General features: G+C 36.5%; 1 protein-coding gene across 2 annotated transcripts in view; it reads left to right on the top strand.

Moving 5' to 3' along the window:
- The window catches only part of MTA1-like (metastasis associated 1-like), a 56,619-nt gene that overhangs the window by 376 nt on the left and 33,750 nt on the right, over positions 1 to 22,493 (top strand). For both annotated transcript variants that reach the window (XM_073960118.1, XM_073960119.1), the window contains exon 2: positions 16,351 to 16,512. In XM_073960118.1, coding sequence (XP_073816219.1) covers positions 16,351 to 16,512 — 162 coding nt within the window. The remainder of the gene's footprint in view (positions 1 to 16,350; positions 16,513 to 22,493) is intronic.

Below are 22,493 nucleotides of genomic sequence, written 5' to 3'. Positions count from 1 at the left end.
GGTGATGCTCGCTCTGTTCTCGCGCTCAAAGTTAAAGTTGGCTTTCTCCGATCGCTCAAAAAAGAAAAACAGTTGACGAAGGGGGCGAAATATGGGACTCCAATTGACGATCAATGTGCACATCAACGTGTTCGCTTAAGCTTATCCACCATACCCATCCCCCACCCCTTTTTCCGGTCGATTAAGCCCAAGTAGAAAGAAGATATGTTAAAAAAGGATAACAAAAAAGAAGTCCATAAAAAATAGAAAGAAATTATAAACAAACTATAAAGTGTCACAGCAAGCCATAGAAGGCCAATATAGAAGAAAAAGTGTGTTTTTTGCAAGCAGTATGAGAGAAAAAAATTATGCCGGAATTTTGTAGGGCAGTGATGCAAAATGAATATTTATAATGACAACCGACAACCACAATTTATTTAATATATTGTGTTTTTAAAATTTATTGAAATATATTCAAAGCGCAATGTCTAGAATGAATGGAAATATGGAATGGGAACATTACATATCAATGTTCTATTACACCTCTTTCCACCCCCAAAAGCCACTTCAATACAACTCAATGGTAAACTTGGTGGGTTCATCTCGCTGATTTTCAATGACGTGCTGTTGCTGTTGCATTTTTGGTTTTCGATTCCAGTGCCTATGTGTACCTGTTTGTGTGTGTATAGATGTGTATATGCTAAAACAGAAAATACGTACCACCAAACATTGGAGACACGCAAAAAGTCTAGATGAATTTTGCCCCAAAATGTGTGTCCTTGTGTGTATGTGTGTGTGGGCTATTGACTTTTGTATGGTAAAGATAGCGCAGCTAACCATACTTGTATGTTAAGTGCTAATATTTGAACCTTCTTTTAGTTATCACTTTTGTGCTTTCGAAATGTGATCATCTAATTTGCTGACATTATCGCTAAAATGTTAATTTTTCAATTTTATTCTTGTTTTGCTTTTGGAAGTAATGTGCAACAATTTTGCTGCCAAATCCTGACGATTGAAATGTGTGACTTCTTGGTTTGTGTTAAGTATAACATCAAGTAGTAGTAGTATAATTTTCGTGTTACTAATTAAGTTTGATACCTTTTTTTATAGCTAATACTGATTGGGAGTGTGGAATGGATAATGAAACATTCATTGCATAAGTTTCTTCATGTTTATGATGATCGCTGAAATGCAGTGAAAGCAAATTTCTAAAGATATTGCCAAGAAATGATCTAATGTGAAAGACAGCTCCATATTTAGTAATTATTAGCTCAAATTAAATGGTGCACCACACAAATTACAAATTGCGGTAGAAGTGTCGTTTAGGAGGCTCCTCTCGGGTCAGGCTGAAATTTTGGGCTTAAATGTCGTTTAGGGGCACCTCTCAGATCGGGCTGAAGGGACCCTGAACACGATGATAACGCGATTATAATTTATTTTTTTAAATATTTTTTTTTTTTTGGCTTAAGACGAGCTGGCCAACTAGGCTCGGATCGAAATTTTTATCACAGGTAGATCTCGTCACCCTGATCACAAATATATATAACATTTGTTGCCATATTTCCCGAGATATGGGCCTTTGAAGTTCCAAAAATTCCTTTGTTAAAGCCCAGCTGATAAGAGAAAAATTTTAAATTTAAAAAAAAGTTGTTCCCGTGCCCTAGATTTGCACCTGTAAATAGGAGAAAATTTTAAAACATCGGCCGAAGGCCGGCTACTTAAAAAAATACAATTTAAAAAAAATTTGACCATAGTGCGTCAACTCAACTTGTTCCTAATTATCATTATTAATTATTGGCGGCATTGGAAAGTACTCTTCGTGAGCTTTAAAACCATATTGCATAGGTTTTAAAAATAATGGTGATAAAAGTAAAAAAGTCAAGACCCATATCTCGGGAAGTACGGACTTTCCTTCGGAAAATAGTATATCGTTGTGTTCAGGGTCCCAAGGGCTACCTATGGTAAAAATTTCAGCCACATCCGAGAGGTGCCCATACACAACATAAAGGGATAATTAGATTTTCTAATAATAATTTATTAAGTTATTATTGGGCTACGCGGTCAAAATTCTCTTTTAAATTGAAAGTGTTCTTAAGAAGCCGGCCTTCGGCCGGGGATTTTAGACTTTCTCCTATGGACAAGGATAAAAGTGGGCTACGCGATCAAAACTCTCTTTTAAATTGAAAGTGTATTTAAGACTTTCTCCTATGAACAATGACAAAAGTGGGGTACGCAAACAAAAATTTCTTGTAAATTTAAAGTTTCCTAAGTAGCCGGCTTTACACGAATTTAATACATTCTCCTATGAGCAGGTGTAAAAATAGGTCGCGTGCATAAAAGTACTCTCCATAAGCTTTAAAACGATGCCCATATTGCCCACGTTAGAATTGTAAAATGTCAAGACCCATATCTCGGGAAGGATGGACTTCCCCCCGGAAAATTATATATCGTTGTATTCAGGATGCCAAGGGCTATCTACTGTAAACATTTCAGCCCGATCCGAGAGGTGCCCATAAACAACCTAAAGGTGTGAAAGTACGAAATTTCCGAAATGTCAAGACCCATATCTCGGGAAGTATGGACTTCCCCCCGGGAAACTATATATCGGTGTATTCAGGATGCCAAGGGATATCTACTGTAAAAATTTTAGCCCGATCCAAGATGTGCCCCTAAACGACATTTAAGCCAAAAATTCTCCTCCGGCTGGATAGAATTTGATGAAATTTTGTATGTGGGGTTTTATGTCTGATAGGTGGGTACGGGTTATCTCCCCCACAAAAAAAAAAAATAAATAAATAAAAAAAAAAAAAAACGCGAAATCCACGACATTTTTGAACGTATTGTTTAAAAATTGTTTGCGATACTATCATAATAACTGTCTTGATCCTGAATGGTCATCTCGAAAGTAGAATATCGCGGTCAGACCAATTTTTCGCAATTGTATAATTATAGATAATATCATTATTTTGTTGGTTTCCCTTAAATAGCAGGCCTTTGGCCAGTGATTAAGACTTTCTCCAAAGGACTGGTTCAAATTCCGTCTAATCGATAAAAACTTCCTTTTAAATTATAAGTTTCCCTTAAGTAGCCTTCTTTCCTTCAGGAATTAAAGACTTTCTTCAGTCCACGAGTTCAAAATTTTCCTTTAAATTTTAAGTTTCCCCTACAAAACGATACTCATATTGCCAACTTTAGAATGGTAAAGCAAATCAAATAAATAAAAAATAAAATGCCAAGACCCATATCTCGGGAAGTATGGCCTTCTCTCTGGAATGCAGGTCGCTGTGATCATGGTCAAAGAACTACTTATTCTAGAAATTTCAACCTGATTATAGGGGTGACCATAAGCATTGTAATGGTGTTAAAGTAGGACATTTCCGAAATGTCAAGACCCAAATTTTCGAAAGTATGTGATCAGGGACCCACCTATGGTAAAAATGTTATATAAGAATTTGGACAAAAAAAAAAAAAGAAACAAAAAAAAAAAAAACATTGAAAATTCCAAGTTATTTTCGAAAACATCATTGTATTTATATTCGGATTTCTGTGGTTTTTGGAATCAACACACATCCTACATAACAGAGGAAGTTCATATTTGGGGACACATCATAGGTAGTTCTTGTTATGCTTATCACAGCGAATCGTGACCAATTTGGCGGTAAAGGTCAAAGAAATTACAATACTAACTAACATTAATTTTAAATAGAAGAATTAACGGTCAGTGCCAGATTAAAGTTCCTTTACACTTTATTGTAATCAGATCAATCAAACCGGAACTAGATTGCCAGCCGGTAGTGCTTGGTTGCATGGCTTAGGTTAGCCTGCACTTGGGTTGATGTTGACATAGAAACCTTGTTCAGAATCTGGTTATGGTATTTTAGCGAATTTTGGTTTACGGAGTGGAAGAATAATTAAAGCTGCCGCCCGGTAGAATGCAACAGGATCCCTCCTCATGATACATGCAGAAAAACATGCTACATGCAGAAAAACAAAACCTGATTGAGTGTAATCCACACGAGCATCCATGTTACAATATTAACAGGCTTTCACCACCCAGGAAATATCTGCATAATCTATAGAGGAGATTCAAAGTTACGAACGTGGACGAATCCTAGATCAAGCAGGCTTGAATAGCATTCACACCGATACAGCCGCCCACTTAATATACAGGGTGATTGCCTTACCCGGAGACCACAAAAACGCCAGTATCCAAGGTTGGCAAGAGTCCCTCAGTATCCAAAGAGCTCTATTTACTGAATAATTTTCAACCATTTAAAACTGCAGACAACTTAGTTTCTACTTTAACCCATACCAAAGTTGTGATTGAGGGCAGTTTTTCCCCTTCTTGTCGTTGGCCACGGCAACCATCAGGTTGATTTGGTTGAAGGGACGTTTTATTGTTGAAAATGTCGTGGTATAGTGATTTAGTTTCTTCCTCTTAGCGGACTTTATGTCTTCTATCCTGGAACGTTCTCGCATGGAGGTACATGGGCGATGTGATCTTGTCTGCCTCACCCCGTTCGTTCACTGTACAGTTGGAAGCTTGCTTTCTTGGCAATTTTGTCGATAATGAACATAATATTTAATAGGTTGTTTATGAAGTATTTCAGAAGTGTTTCCACTGCTGACTATACTTAATTGGCGAGCTACCAGCTCCTGTCTGATAAGAGTTGCCAGACTTCAACCGAAGGATATTGTTTTGGAGTTTGATTGTTTCATTTATATTTTTCTCCATCAGCCTTATTCTGAATGTAAATTTCCCACACATTTCCTCTATCTCTCTCCTTTTAAATTCAAACTACAGAGAGAGACAAAACTGATGGGGAGTCTATATTCAGAATGTTGTTCAAATTCGCAATGACGTCTTTCGTGCGCAGACGAGTAGAGCTGACAAAATATCGATAGTCGCACCATTCGATAGTTTCGATATTTCCTAAAAAATATCGATACTATCGTTATGACGGTATGAGACATACTTTCTAAACGCTGATCAAATATTGGATACACAACCGAAATTCTTTTTGCCCAAGAATTAAGGATTTAACGCGTTTTCAGATTTTTGCGTCCCTTTTCAGGAAGCGATATGTATATATTTGGCATAAGTTGAATATACGGACTGGATTCGGATCGATGATAAAAAAAATTCGATTTGAAGGACAATTTTGTTCGCGTTAGCCGAGATTTGTTCCTGTCCATAGGAGAAAGTCTTAAATCCCCGGCCGAAGGCCGGCTATATACACTCCACGTCAGTAGAATAGAACACCTACATTTTTGTTAATGTTAGCTTATTTATCCCAAAACGAATGAATCTGCGTTTTTAATCTTGTGGGGATTTAAAGTCTATGCCGTTCCGTATCAAACACAGAAAAAATTATGTTACTAGCTCTTCGCGAAATGATTTTATGATCAATTTTCCGATAGTACTATGAAAAATAGGCATTTATTTTTGGTCATCAGGATAGAACAGTCACTATATTTTCGCGAATTTTTAAGATATTAACGCCGAATTTTCTTTCAGTCGATAAAGCAAAGCTTTCTAATCATTTTTCACCAAAGAAACCCTAAAAATTATTCCGCGGACACCGAAATAACAGCGTTAAAGGGTTTAAATTGACAGATATTTGAAACATATCGGAATATCAATAGGAGTCGCGCAGTTATGTCATATTTCTTCACAATAAGATAGAATATGACACTGAGAACCACGACGGATACAATCGAGTGCTTCGGATGCTGATAAAATGGAACATTTTCAAAATAATTATGAAAAATATCAAAATTTCTTATAAATACCTTGATGTTTTGTTCAATAAAATGGTTTTTCCGCGAACAAGTCTGCCGTTTAAAGGTTTGGAAATATGCTCCAGATTTGGAGAAAGATAATCTGATACGAAAACAGCCGTTATTTTAATACACTGAGGGAAATTTTAGTACTTTTTAAAACAACATACGAAACCTAAAACCTCAATTTCCATGAATGTGTTTTCCCGCGAAAACGGGGCTTTTACATTTGCGAGTTCAGTTAAAAAAAACTACTAATTCGTAAAATCCGGTACAGGGAGCATAACCTGGTCCATTTATATTGGAGCATAACATTGTTTAGAACAGTCGCGGACACCGAAAAAGAACACATATAAAACTCGAAGTCCAAAGGGTGTGTTCGATTTGAAAAATGTGGTAAATTTCTCTCAGTGTATTAAAATAACGGTTGTTTTCATATCAGATTATTTTCCTCTAAATCTGGAGCATATATCCAAACCTTTAAACGGCAGACTTTTGCGCGGAAAACCCATTTTGTTGAACAAAACATCAAGGTATTTATAAGAAATGTTGATGTTTTTCATAAATATTTTGAAAATGTTCCATTTTATCAGCATCCGAAGCACTCGATTGTATCCGCCTAGGTTGTCTGTGTCATATTCTATCTTATTGTGAAGAAATATGACATAACTGCGCGACTCCTATTGATATTCCAATATGTTTCAAATATCTGTCAAGTTAAACCCTTTAACACTGTTATTTCGGTATCCGCGGAATAATAAAAATGATTAGAAAGCTTTGCTTTATCGACTGAAAGAAAATTCGGCGTTAATATCTTAAAAATTCGCGAAAATATAGTGACTGTTCTATCCTGATGACCAAAAATAAATGCCTATTTTTCATAGTACTATCGGAAAATTTATCAGAAAATCATTTCGCGAAGAGCTAGAAACATAATTTTTTCTGTGTTTGATGCGGAACGGCATAGACTTTAAATCCCCACAAGATTAAAAACGCAGATTCATTCGTTTTGGGATAAATAAGCTAACATTAACAAAAATGTAGGTGTTCTATTCTACTGACGTGGAGTGTATGAAAAAATTTCGATTTAAAATAAACATATCGTCAAAACAAAGGGATTTTTTAACTTTCGGAGCCTATATCTCGGGAAGTATGGACTTCCTGCCCATGATATATATATTGGCGTGATCAGCAGTGCATGTCCTATCTGTGGTAAAAATTTCAGGTCGATCCGAAACCAGTCCAAACATTCATCCTGCTCCATATTTAATAGAGGTATTTCATTTCCTGTCCATTTTAAAAGCGGATCTTATTTTGAATGCCTTTCCTTTCAATGGATATAGCGCCCACAAGTCAATTCAGTTTGTCCCTGTATAATTTAGGAATCATGAACTTTCCCACTAAAACATAATATCGCTGTAACAGGGATACAGACCTTAAACTGCACTAAGACAAAAATATTGAACTTTTGTGACGAAGGTATGGCCCATTTTTAAACTTAGACTAAGTTTGGACAAAATATTACGAGATCCAAAGTTTGGACCAAATCAGTTGGTCCGATAAGAAATAACACACACACACACACACACACACACAATTTTAACGAAAAAATTTTTGGGGGAGGTACCGGAAGGAGGTGACCGAATGAGCACCATCTTTGAACTTTATCTAAGATTCACAGAAATATTACGATCTGCAAAGTTTGGATCAACGCAGTATTCACTGCGAAAGATATCGTGCGCACCAGCCACTACACATGGTGGCCGTAGAGCTTTTGGGTCATTTTTAGGAATGTATGGGTTTGTCCCTGAAAAAAAATATACCGTCGTAAGTAGGGCAGAGAATACAAATTATTGCAAAAATCAAAACCATTCACTAAGGGCCCATAAACTATACATTTCTGAACTTTTGTCGGGAGGTACACGAAGGAGTGGACCGATATAGTCCATATTCAATCCTGATCTATGGTTCGGTGAATATTACGTTGTGCAAAGTATGGACCAATTATTGTTTTCGAAAGTTATCCTGCTCACCATTTTAGCGAACATTTTTGAACGTTTGTGGTGGAGGTGTCCGGTATTGCCCATCTTCGAACTTCGTTGAGGGGGGTGTATTATTGTATGTTTGTGTGTTCGTAAACATACATCATCTTGTCGACAAAGTTAATAGGTCCATCGGTCATCAGTACATTCAAACTACCGACAGGGATGGCCCGTATGACAATTTTTTAGGTTATCGACCGTCAAAAGTATGTTATGGTCGCAATCGTCATATACCTGTATGAAACTATAAAAAGTCGTATACTTTCAAAAGGAGAGAGTATTTAAAGTAGAAGATCTCACCTTTGCAGAAATAGGATAGTTGAATTCTAGTTAAACATTTTGGGTCATAAGGCAAGAGTTGTTGCAATCTAAATTATAAGTAGGAAGGGGGAAAAAATGCAACGGTTTTAGAGCCCAAGTATGTTTGGATGAAATTAGTTTCGGACAATTTGGAGTCGATTTAGCCATGTCTGTCCGTCTGTCTGGCTGATGCGCACGATAACTCTCAAAGGATCAACCGATTCGAACCAAATTTTGGGTATCGTAATATTTTGTCCAAACTTAGTTGAAGTTCGAAGATGGGCCTCATCGGTCCACTCCTTCGGGTACCTCTCCACAAAAGTTCAAATTTTTTTCTGTAAAATGGTGTGAACAATAACTCTTAAGGGAGTAATTGATTTGATCCAAACTTTGCACATCGTATTATTCCTTCCAGATATATATCGGACTCGAATATGGACTATGTCGGTGCACTCTTTCGGGTACCTCCCACACAAATTCGGCTGAAGTGAATTTTAAGAGCACCATCGGATTGGGTTGAATTTTTTTTTCAGTAGGTTGTCCTTGCGACTCACTTTACGAGGGTGTACATTTTTTCATGCGCAAGTCCATACTTCTTGAGATATTAGCGTAAAAGCTCCAAGCTCAATCCGCAAGATAATTCTCGCAGGGAGCTTCTAAATGGTACAGACTTTGCATGTCATATTATTTCATCCAGTCATGTATCAGGTTAGAATATGGACTATATCGGTGCACTCCTTCGGGTACCGTCCACACAAAAATTCGGAATAAGAGAAGTTTAAGAGGTCCTCTCGCATCGTTTTGATTCTTTTTTTCAGCAGGTTGTTCTGGCGGCCTCATTTACAGCGGTAAATTTTTTTCCGAAGTTAGTCAATATTTCTAAGATAATTGCCGAAAATCTCCAAAACCCTGCCTGCACATACTAAAATGGCTATTGTGCAAGATAACTCCAAAACGTTTTCAAAAATTTCTTCCAAATTTAGTTTAACGTAATTTAATATTTCAAGTCCTTTATGAAAAAGTTTGGTTACTAAAAATGTTTCATATATGTCAATGATTTGGCCCCTCATTACGGAACATACAGATTTTAAAGCAAACTCGTGATATAAAATCAGTATATTTTATATACGGCATAGCACTATGCACTCAGAAACGAATATGCATTTGGACTTGCTATCTTTAGCAATATTGTAGCCCTAAACTGTTAGAACTTATCTTTTGAAAAAACCACATAAGAAAAACTCCATCTAGGGCATTAAAATCTATAAAATATAGAAAATTGTACATAATTGATGAAATACTGGTCAGTATCGGCTAAACTATTAGGAGTTGAACCAAGTAACCTTTTGCAAAAAACCTTCCAAATAAAGTTCTCAACAATTCTTTAGAACATTCTTTAGAACACTAGGGTTTCTTGTCGTTTGGGTCTGTACTTTCAAAAAATCCTCAGTTGGAATTGTTTGAACAAGATCACCTTAAAAATATTGCACAGTGTAATTATTGTTTTTGGTTTGGTTTTGTTGTTCTTTTTTGTCAGTGTCTGAAGGTAGAATTAGACGTGACATAACCATAACGTCATTATGCCATATCAAACAGCTGATTAAACCAAAGGAAATAAATGTATCCGATTAGAAGTGACATAACATAATGCCATAGCCATAACCATATAAAACCAATTGGGTTTTTGTTTTCTATGGTTACTATGGCTATGGCACGTCTGATTCTACCTTGAGGGTATATCTCCATCAGCACAGCTGATTGATTCTTTCTTACTTGTTCAGATGTAATTCTAATTATTTTAATTGTAATTCGAGAATTTTATTTGTAATTCGTAACATTTATTTATTTATTCAATCCATATACTAATACAAAAGCCTTCAATTGTTTCATATGTAATTCGAATTATTCCACTTGCAATCCGAATTATTTCACTTGCAATTCGAATTATTTCATTTTCAAGTCGAATTATTCTATTTGTAATTCAAGTTATTCCATTTGGAATTCGAATTATTTCATTTGTAATTCGAATTAGTTTAATTTAAATTCGAATTTGTTTTTTTTTTGTAGTTGTATTTTTAATCATTTTTTTTGTAATTTCAAAAAAGTAATTCGAATTACATAAAGAATGATTCGAATTACAAGTGGAATAATTCGTATTTCAAATGGAATAATTCGAATTACAAGCGGAATAATTCGTATTTCAATAAAATAATTCGAATTTCAAATGGAAAAATTCGAATTACAAATGGAATTCTCGAATTACAAATTAAATGTTATGGATTACAACTAAGATGTTTCGAATAACGTCTTAATTCATTAAGTCATTTTTTTAAAAACACAAATTTTCAGTAGAGTTAAAAAACTATCATTTTTTTGATACATCGGGGTATTGAGGTTTGATTAAAAGTTTAAATACAATTATTAGGGAATTAGATGTACGAAAATTCATTTAGTTGCATTTAAACAATATACATTTCCTGAATGGATATAGATGGGATTCTATGCGGTATTTACCCAACACACGGTTAAATACCAGGTAAATTTCTTTCTTGGGTAAATAGAATAGTTTTTGAAATCAAAATTTTGTATTTCTGTCAGACAGAAAATCAAAAAGAATACAAGAAATGCTGGTTAATCACGCGGACTAAACTTTTTATATGTCAAATCGGTGGTTGGAGCTGCTTGTGCGAAAAAGTTAAAAAAGAATGCAAAAATTATAGCTTAGTCGAGGAGGACTTAAATCTCAAGATTATCCACTGAAATCGTGGATTAATCCATCTAATATCTATATATATAAAAATGGTGTAAAAAATGTATAGTAATTCATAAAATGAGAACGGCTAAAAATTTTTTGTCAGTTATTCGTATTTTCGAGGAGAAGGTCTTTACGGAAGAAAATTTTGGAAAATCTCTCTGGAAAAGTCGGAAAATTGGAAAAATCGAAAATTGAGTTTTTGTATGAAATTTTATTCCTTAATAGCGAGACGAAGTTCGCCGGGTCCGCTAGTATGATATAAATTTGGATCTCGATCCAGCTTTTATGCAAGGAGAACCACAACAGCCCGCTCTAAAAGTTCTCAAATATCAAATATGACCAAAATTGGTCATATTTTAATTTGCCTCGTATCCAAAAGTGGTAATTATATACACTTTCATACGGGCAAAATGTGCCTCATCGAAATAATGTTTTTAGACCCCAAGTATGTTTGCACGAAATGTGTTTTCAGACAATTTGGAGTTGATTTAGCCATGTCCGTCCTTCTGTCTGTCTGTCCGTCTGGCTGGCTGGTGCGCACGATAACTCTCGAACGGAGCAACCGATTCGGTTCAAAATTTCGCTTTCGTAATATTTTGCGCAAACTTAGTTTAAGTTCGAAGATGGGTTATATCTACGGTGACCAATATTTTTGGATGAAAATAGAGTACACATACGTGGGCTACTACATAAGTTTCTGGGCTAGACAACAATCTCAGGCCCCATTTACCATTTCCACTGGAAAGCTTAACATTTTCTGCATAAGCGTACTCAGTACGGTTTGACGTACCACGTATTGCGTTTTTTACAGGACTTCAAGAATTAATTTGCAAAAAAATGTGGAGTTTACTTGTGAACATTTTCATCCGACCATTTTTCACAATGTTCTACGTGAGGACGACGCGATGAAACAACATCCTATAGTTATTAATCAATAGGGTTTCGTAGTCTGAGTTGGAGTAGAGCAATTATGCTGTAGTCGGAGACTGAGTCGAAAAATAACTTGGCTCCAACTCCGTGCAACAATTTTTTTATACATTTATCAAAAATGAATTTCAAGAATTTTTTTGGTCCAATTAATACTCTAAAGCAAACTTAAAATTCCATGACAATCGAATTAGAGTTTCAACTTTAGCGTGAATTTCCAAGCTGGGTCGATTTCTCAATATTCGATAAGAAATGTATAAATATTTTGGAATATTTGTTTTAGATCCCACACATTCTTGATTTAGAAAATGATCAATGATATTCCAAGAAGATAATGATCTCCAATTGCTCATATTCCCGAGCGAAAGCCTGCCCACTTCAGAACCTGTTACACAGAGTTTCAAATTTCGACGATCTTGTATTTTTATTATAATCGTAGAAGTTTTAAAAAAGAAGTTTTGTAGTTGTGACAAATGTTCTTTTCAAGGAACACCTCAGAAAAGGGGCAACATATAGAAAAAAGTTGGAAACTTGTGTATACTTTATTCATATTGAGTGCTATTAGAAATTATCCTCTGAGTCGACTCCGGAGTCGGAGTCGAAACAAAAATGGCTCGCTACAAAACGTTGGTAGTCACACGTAAAAGGTTTGCCGTAAAGTAAATTGAGTTTTTGCGAAATTGATTGTAGGGAAGCTCCATTCTTCACGCTCTCTACCAAACACTCAATATATTTTACAGCAAACTTTATACGTCCAAGAGAAACGACATCATTTGACAGACCAGGTGACACGATGGTTATGTCTGTGACAGTTGCCGTTAATTCTGAAAGGGGCGTCCTCATTGACCGTGCAAAACTTAGAGCTCTATCCCAAAAAATCAATTTACTTTACCGAAACATTTGTACGAGTGACTGATAATGCAAGATCGCCATGATAGAGGCATCCTTGGACATTTCTTTTACCGGCTTACATTCCATACTGCATGAAAAAATACGATCGCTGTATAAGCCTTATACGACGAGTATAAGCCCGAAACAAAATAGCAATCGACAGAACATGCTGTTGACACGTTCAAAAACAACGTTTTTGAGGTGTTTCAATAAATCAATTTAAATCAATAAACAGTGATTTGAAACGACTGATTTCATTTCAACAACGACAATATTTAGTTAAATTTCTGCCTAGGTTTCTCGGATTTCATTGTATTACCTTTGTACTCACATGTATTTGTAAAACAAATCAAAAATAGAGGACATAGAGTACATATTATGAAAATAGAGGACAAATAGAGTACGTTGAAAATATAGAGTACGGACCCCTAAAATAGAGTACTGTCCTCTATAATAGAGTACGGTTGGTCACCGTAGTTATATCGGTCCACTCCTTCCAGTACCTCCTCCACAAAAGTTCGAAAATGTTCGGAAAATTTGTGCGCACGATAACTCTTGAAGGGAGTAACCAATTTGGCCCACACTTTGTACATCATGTAAGTTCTACCAGACTTAGATGAAGTTTAAATATGGACTCAATCGGTCCACTCCTTCGGGTACCTCCTCCTCCCACACAAAATTTCGGAAAGTTCAGTTTAGGACCTGCTCTCGAATCGCTTTGATTTTTGTTGTAGCAACTTGTATTCGCTGTCCCCCATACGACGGTACAAGTTTCATAAGGCGCAAGTCCATACTTCCTGAGAAAATAGCCTGAAAGGTACAAAAAACCCATATGACACGTGTGTGGTGGTTGGAGCGCAAGATAACTCTCGAACGGATCAACCGATACGGTCCAAAATTTGGCATTCGTAATATTTTGCCCAAACCTAGTTTAAGTTCGAAGATGGGTTATATCGGTCCACTCCTTCCGGTACCTCCTCCACAAACCCACAAAAATGTTCGGAAAAATTGTGCGCACGATAACTCTTGATGGGAGTGACCGATTTGGTCAACTTGTATTCGCTGTCCCCCATACGACGGTACAAGTTTCATAAGGCGCAAGTCCATACTTCCTGAGAAAATAGCCTGAAAGGTACAAAAAACCCATATGACACGTGTGTGGTGGTTGGAGCGCAAGATAACTCTCGAACGGATCAACCGATACGGTCCAAAATTTGGCATTCGTAATATTTTGCCCAAACCTAGTTTAAGTTCGAAGATGGGTTATATCGGTCCACTCCTTCCGGTACCTCCTCCACAAACCCACAAAAATGTTCGGAAAAATTGTGCGCACGATAACTCTTGATGGGAGTGACCGATTTGGTCCATACTTCACACATCCTAATATGTCTACCAGATATAGATCAGGTTCGAATACGAGTATGGACTATATTCGACCACTGCTTCGGGTACCTCCCACACAAAATTTTGGATAAATTCAATTCAAGACCTGCTCTCGAATCACTTTGATTTTGTTTTGTTGAAGCAACTTGCTTTCGCTGCCTCAATTTCGACAGTAAAAGTTTTTTCAGGGGCAAGTCCATACTTCTTGAGAAAACAGTCCGTAAGTTGGAAAAAAACTCTATGGCACCATATGTAGTGGCTGGAGATATTATAATATTTCTACGAATAAAAAAAATTCGAAGGCGGTGCTTATAGGTCCACTCCTTCCGGTACCTGCCCCACAAAAGTTTTAAATATTCGCTAAAATGGTACGGGCAATTTCTCATAGACGTAGCGACCGATTTGGCCCAAACTTTGTATCTCTAAATATTGTCGAAACTTAGTTTATGTTCAAATTTGGGCCCTACCTCTCCAATCCTTGTAGTACCACACACACAAATGTTTAACATTTTTGTGTGGTTAAGGGTCTTTCGAGGATCCTTTGGACATTTTTACCGAAGGTTTTCCTAGTGGTCCTGTTTACAGCAATATTGTGTTTTTCGTGGGATAGTGTGATAAAAAAGCCCTAGCTATCGTTATCCCCCAAATTGTTGAGCTTTAATCCTATCGATACTTTTGTCGGTTCATATGCCCAAAATTTCAATCCACACAGGCTGAGGGTATATCTCTGTCGGCAAAGCTGACTGATACTTTTGACATCAAGAGAAGACAAAGGGCTGAATTTTCTTTCTGGGTAACCTCACTTAAATGAACCTTACCTTGGATTATACCGTCGCTTTATCAGAAACCGTCTAATCTTCTACAATTTTACTTTCGTTAGAAACCTATTGACTTCGGATAGGTTTACGACGTTTTCGACGTATGTATTATACATCGGAAAAGTATGTCATATACGTCAAACTTTCTGACATGCAATCTTTGACTACCACGACACGTAGGATTCAAAAACATTGCATCAACTTTTTAAAACATTGATGACCAAATCGTTATTTATCAAGCAATCTGATTATGGGACATTGTCAGCATTATGTATATGGTTTCGCTAATTGCAGTCTGTCTGAGGGACGGGAATTCTGATGGATTTGAACATTAATACAATACACTAATCTAAAATATTGATATTACTTTGAACATGCTTTCCTTCCACGTAATACTTGCGAATACCTAAAAGCACATTTCACCTGACCACTTATTTTGCACCAAACTTGTTTAGGGATATTATTTGATTAATTACAAACATTTGCTTAAATAAAACAACAGCATTAACCAACAGTCTTGTAAAAAACAATAACAACAAATTTAACAACAGACTGCTAATTAATAAATTCAGTTCCAAAAATAACAAATTTAAGCAGTATTGGCAGGATATAACTAGTTAATGATTTCTTCTTATAATAATGTAAACAAACATCCACAAACATCCCAAAAGAAGGGACAAGGGAGACTTCTTTCATTTGCATTTATAATTTTTGTGAAACAATTAAAATCGTTGGTAATTTGCTATTTATTTCAACAATATTGCTTTATATTTAAACCAAACAAATGGGCGGCATGCCTACATGTGTGTACATCGGTATGAATGGATGGATGGCTGGCTGTGAGTACTCTTTTTTCATACCTTTTGTATTGTCTGTACTTGGGGACGACAGAGTGACTAAAGTGACTACTGGTAGATGATGATGATGGTGGACACACATCTATGTGTAGATAGGTATATATGTACCTACTTTTATGTGTAATATTTAGTGCAGACAACAACAAGAAGAGCTATGCTATGGCTATGGTACCAACCAACATACAAAACGACTAACCAACAATATCTTGAATATGGACAGTGATTTTGTTAATTGTATGAGAATATGTACAAACATACGTCATACATAACTACTAAACGACCAATCGACGACGGACCGACCACATTTTGTTAGCAGCTCCTCCACCACCGTGTGTTTATATGTGCCACCTCTTTTTTTTAATACGCACATAGAGTGTTGGTATTTATTAAATGCAAAAACGACAAACCATTTATTGCCTAACAACAACAACAGTAACAGCGTTAGCAGCACCAACAACAAGAAATATTAGAAACTGGATTGGATTATTTTTTCTTCTAAATACTCTTTTTTTTATTTTAATGTGATATCTAATGAATGTGTCGTTTGCATTTTTACATTAATAACTTTTTTTGTTTGTTTTCTTCCTTTTCTTCTATTTTTGCTGTTTTCTTTGCAGACTATGTCTATGTGGAGACATCTCCGAATAGTCCATATCTTATACGTCGCATAGAGGAATTAAATAAAAATCAAAGCGGCAATGTTGAGGCAAAAGTTATGTGCTTCTATAGAAGACGTGATCTTCCAAATCCCCTGGTTCAATTAGCTGATAAACATCAACGTAAGTACATATGAACGAATACACGCACAGTGAGAAAACAATTTAAATATTTTAGTATATAGGCATATTAATTAAGGCAACTAAAGATAAACACATTTACGAAGAGATTTTGACAACATGTTGAGGGTTTCAACAAGGAAGCGCACATTGTAATTCACAATTATGTTCTTTTAATGATATTTTATCTGGGCCTAGACTCGAAATTAGATGAGTTACAGTTTTTCACAAACTTTTGGGTGGTGAGTGGTGAAAGTTAAAAATGTTCGTCCCGGTCGAACTTAACGCTTTTTTACTTATGAAAGTTTCAACGCCTAGGAGAGTAATCATTTTCCTAAGAAAACAATGAAAGAAAGAGTGAGAGGGTATAATTACATTGGTCATTCCGTTTGTAACACATCGAAATATTCGTCGGCGACCCTATAAAGTATATATTACCCAGAAAAATTTGACGGAAGGGGTTCTTTGCGATGACGTGATTTCATGTCATCTTTTGCATTGGTTCAAAGGAAGTCGTGAAAGATCCGATCTTTTCATTAGGATTTGAACCAATGCAAAGGAAGTCGTGAAAGATCCGATCTTTTCATCAGCATTTGTACCCATTCCATCGATCCAATAGAGATGATGTTTGTGTTTTTATTTACACACCTGTTTATTTTCATTTTGGTATGTTCCAGTACTGCAAGAATCTACTAATTTTTACTATTTTTCCCCGATAACATAAAGAAAAAATTGTTATCGTAGTAGAAATTAGTAGATTCTTGCAGATTCTGGAACAGATCAAAGATGTTAGAACTGTCGTCGTCTTACATTTCCTGCATATCAGACAACTAAAACTTCTAAACAATTGGTATTATATGAAGTCCCAACCATCGAGCTAAAAATAGAATCGGACTGCACACATTGTTATTTTAAAAATTCCCTTGTCTGTTCTAAATCTGACATAGAATGAAATCAATCAAATCTCGCTTCTTGGAATTTGAGAAAAAAGTCCGAAACGAAAAGGAACAAGAATCTGAAAATAAAGAAGAAACTACTTTTGGAAAGAAACAATTAAAAATAAATTAATTAAGCATAAATGGTATTTTCCATAAAAAGTCTCTCCTCCCCGTTCGTTACATTTTGTTCTTAGAGATCCCTAAAGCAAGCCGGATTGTAGATCCCTACATATTTCCGTCACTAAACAAAAGAGTATAAATTACCAAAATGTTGTTATAAAATAACAAAATTATAAAATAAAAGTAATTTACGAAATAAAAATACTTAAAGGAGTGCATTTGGAGTCCATGTTGAAATCTGAACTGGTGATGGGAAGATAATTGAAAAAACCTTTTGTAAGATGAAAGAATATCAGTTGCGGAGAACGGAGGAAGTAATCCTTTGCTTTGCAGCGGTGGTGATTACATTGCAATTTTGGATGTAAACTTTTGAAAAACTAAACTGATAAATTAATTGTAGCTATTTCATGAATTCGTTTGAATTAATAAAGAGTTTTGTTTTTCATGAAAACCATATTTCAATACAGCATTTCCATTTTCCAAACAAGACATGAAAATTTCATGCCAAGGGGTTGGTGAAAATGACATGCCAAAGCATTGGTTAAAATGACATGTCAAAGCATGGGTGAAAATGACGTGTCAAAGCATTGGTGAAAATGACATGTCAAATCATTGGTGGAAATGACATGCCAAAGCATTGGTGAAAATGACATGTCAACGCATTGGTTAAAATGACATGCTTAGGATCCAGAAAAGAACGTCATCTTTTGGGGTCCACGCTCATATAAAATTCATCGATGAAGATGCTAAAAAGATGACATGCTAGATCACTTGCACCCATGATTGAATGTCATCTTTGGCATCGAACATTTTGCTGGGGGTATTTATTTCTGACGCTGGGGGGAGAACTACAGTATCAAGGGTCTTTGCTGCGGTGGCATCCAGTCGTTTCAGCATTACCATGGAGATTCCATCAGGGCCGAACGTTTTGGATGGTTTAGCGTTCCTGATGACATTCGCAACATCACCCATTGTAAATTGTGGTGGTTCATTCTTGACAGGACGAGATCTAATGCGTCCTATCTTCCTTCTTTTCAAGTTTCGAGAGTGACTTAACCGTTGCTCACAATTCCTTTATTCCGGCCTCAATGTTGCAACTCTATAGATGATTTAACCACACATGCTTACGGACAAAACTGTTAACTTCCAGTGTAAGCTCCCAAAGTCTGGGGTCACTGGAGTTGGCACGACGAAGCTCATCACGCTAATTCGCTAATCTCATCGCCTCTGCTGGGAAGTTTGGTCTCACTTCAGGTAATTGAGCAGCAGGTATATGGCGAGATGCTGCAGCAGTGATTATGTCTCGAAACGTCCGTACTACTACCCGAACATCTGAAGGGTTCGGCAGATCTCGGAAGCGGTGATTAGTGAACTCTCTGAAACTAGGCCAATTAGCCCATGATTGATGAAAGGGCGGAGTTCAGAGGTGATGAAATCGGGTCGTCTGCTGATGGAGACAATTATGGGGAGATGGTCTGATCCAAGAAAAATGTCTGCGAGTGACGTCATTTGTCTGGCGAACGGTGACACTAGGAGGGGCATCTTCATTGACCGTGCAAAACGTAGAGCTAACAATCTGCTCAACAAGCATTATACCCCTCTGGTCGTTTCCGAGAACCGAATGTCATAGCTCATAATGAGCATTAAAGTTCCTCAAGACCATACGGTAATGACCTTCCAAAATTGGGGTAATGTGGGCCTATAATATGGAGTACAGCTATTTGTCGCCGGGATTTACATATATACGTTCACCAACTCTACCTCGGGAGTTCCACACCTGACTGCTACACATGCTGCTTCCATGTGTACGGGCCAATAGAGCCAGGCTCAAGCGAGGTAGGTCTGTATTGGACAGATTGGTGCAATAGAAAAGCTTAATGACCACCTCCACTTCTGGTGCGATCTGCTGCAGTTGTTGTTGAGCTTGGTTTCCTGCACCGCCGCGATCACGATTTTCTTTCGACTCATAAAATCCACCATTTCCTCGATCTTACCTCGGAGTCCATTGCAATTAAATTCCAATAAGGGAAGGAGTTGAGTGTTCTGATCACGATGGCGAGTCACAGGGGGCTGTGTTCACGCAGCATGCAGCAATATAGTCTCTCGCATGGACGAGTCCAGAACACACCTTGAGATGCATCAACTCCAGGCATCTATTGCTTTTCGCCGAAATTTGAATGTGGTGGATGCAGATGTGCCAAAATGAGCGCATCAATTTTGGTCATTTTTTGTAAATTTTCCCTTTATCCCGACACGATACAAATACACACATATACATGCTGTGGTGGCAGCCGCTGGTCGGAACAAGGTTGTTGTGTGGTTCCGAGTCAATCCGGTATCGAGGAACCCGCCTCGTGGGGTTGCAACATATCACTTGTTTTTCTCTTTTGAAATGATGATATCCCAGCAAAATGTTCGATGCCAAAGATGACATTCAATCATGGGTGCAAGTGATCTAGCATGTCATCTTTTTAGCATCTTCATCGATGAATTTTATATGAGCGTGGACCCCAAAAGATGACGTTCTTTTCTGGATCCTAAGCATGTCATTTTAACCAATGCGTTGACATGTCATTTCCACCAATCATTTGACATGTCATTTTCACCAATGCTTTGACACGTCATTTTTACCCATGCTTTGACATGTCATTTTAACCAATGCTTTGGCATGTCATTTTCACCAACCCCTTGGCATGAAATTTTCATGTCTTGTTTGGAAAATGGAAATGCTGTATTGAAATATGGTTTTCATGAAAAACAAAACTCTTTATTAATTCAAACGAATTCATGAAATAGCTACAATTAATTTATCAGTTTAGTTTTTCAAAAGTTTACATCCAAAATTGCAATGTAATCACCACCGCTGCAAAGCAAAGGATTACTTCCTCCGTTCTCCGCAACTGATATTCTTTCATCTTACAAAAGGTTTTTTCAATTATCTTCCCATCACCAGTTCAGATTTCAACATGGACTCCAAATGCACTCCTTTAAGTATTTTTATTTCGTAAATTACTTTTATTTTATAATTTTGTTATTTTATAACATTTTGGTAATCTATATATATAAAAGAGCTTAGTGAGTGAGTGAGTGACTGAGTGAGTGACTGACATATCATCGCCCAGACGAAACCGCTGAAGCTAGAAAGCTGAAATTTTGACTGTGGGTTGCTGTCGGTGTGTAGGGGTGAGATAAGGCTGGGTTTTTGGAAATTCGACCTAGAAGGGTACGAAAAGTACTAAAAGGTACTAAATATGGTACCCTTTGTATTAGGCAAACGGGAAGAGCTAGAATTCTGAAATTTGGAATGAGGGTAACTGATGGAGAGTTAGAAAGATGTACCAAAGGGTTTTTGGAAATTCGACCTATAAGTGTACGAAAAGTTACTAAATTTGGTACCAATTGCATATTTTGAGCAGATATAGCTACAATCTTCATATTTGGTGTGGGAATCAAGGTTGGGAAGTGGAGTTGATATAAGGAAATGATTGTGGAAGTTCGTACTTATGTGTACGAGAAGTACTAAATGGTACTAAATTTGGTACATTTTGGATTTGGGTGAACGGATAGAGCTGAAAACCTGAAATTTGGAATTTAGATTAACGTTGAAGTGTACGATTGAGATATGGGGGTAGTTTTGGAAATTCTTACTTATGGGTACGAAAAGTAGTAAACGGTACTAAATTTGGTACAAATTGGATTTGGGTGAACGGATAGTGCTGGAATCCTGATATTTGGAATTTAATTACTTTTGGAGTGTAAGATTGAGTTAGTCTTGGAAATTCGTACTTATGGGTACGGAAAGTACTAAATGGTACTAAATTTGGTACAATTTAAATTTAGGTGCTCGGATAGAGCTGTAATCCTGAAATTTGAAATTAAAATTAAATATGGAGTTTAGGATTGAGGTAGTTTCGGAAATTCGTATTTATGGGTACGGAAAGTACTAAATGGTACTAAGTTTGGTACATTTTGGATTTGGGTGAACAGATAGAGCTGGAATCCTGATATTTATAATTAAGATTACTTATGGAGTGTAGGATTGAAGTAGTTTTGGAAACTCGTACTTATGGGTACGGAAAGTACTAAATGGTACTAAATTTGGCACAATTTATATTTGGGTGAACGGAAACAGTTGGAATCCTAAAATTTCGAGTTACGGTTACTGTTGGAGTATAGGATTGAGGTAGGTTTGGAAATTCGTACTTATGTGTACGAAAAGTACTAAATGGTACTAAATTTGGTACAATTTGGATTTGAGAGAACGGATAGAGCTGGAATCCTGAAATTCGTATTTATGTGTACGAAAAGTACTAAATGGTACTAAATTTGGTACAATTTGGATTTGAGAGAACGGATAGAGCTGGAATCCTTAAATTTGGAGTTATGTTTACTGTTGTAGTATAGGATTGAGGTAGTTTTGGAATTTCGTACTTATGTGTACGAAAAGTTCTAAATGGTACTAAATTTGGAACAATTTGGATTTGGGAGAACGGATAGAGGTGGAATCCTGAAATTCGCAATTACTATTGAAGATAGTTATTGAAATTCGTACTTTCATACTAAAAGTGTTAATGGTATTATGAATAGAGGTGGAATTCGGAAATTTGGTATTATAGCCGCTGTTGGTATGTAGGGTTGAGATATGGATGTGGTTGTGGATAAACATACGTACAATAAGTGTACCAAGACTACCAAGTGGCACAGAATTTGGTCCAAATTGTTATTGTGCTAAGGCGTAGAGCTGAAATTGTGAAATTTGGTATTAGCATAGCAGTTGACGTTTAGAGTGGAGATAGAGAGGAAGTTTTGAAAATGCGTACTAATGTATACGAAAAATACAAAATCGCGTTGGGATATATTGTTCCACAACATCCCATACGGGACAAGGGAGACTTCTCTCATATCAATGAGTGCACCCCGATTCAT

Source organism: Musca autumnalis, unplaced genomic scaffold (assembly GCF_047663935.1).
Source record: "Musca autumnalis isolate F117 unplaced genomic scaffold, ASM4766393v1 scaffold_1, whole genome shotgun sequence".
Lineage (NCBI taxonomy): Eukaryota > Metazoa > Arthropoda > Insecta > Diptera > Muscidae > Musca > Musca autumnalis.
This window is presented reverse-complemented; position numbering and strand designations above follow the sequence as displayed.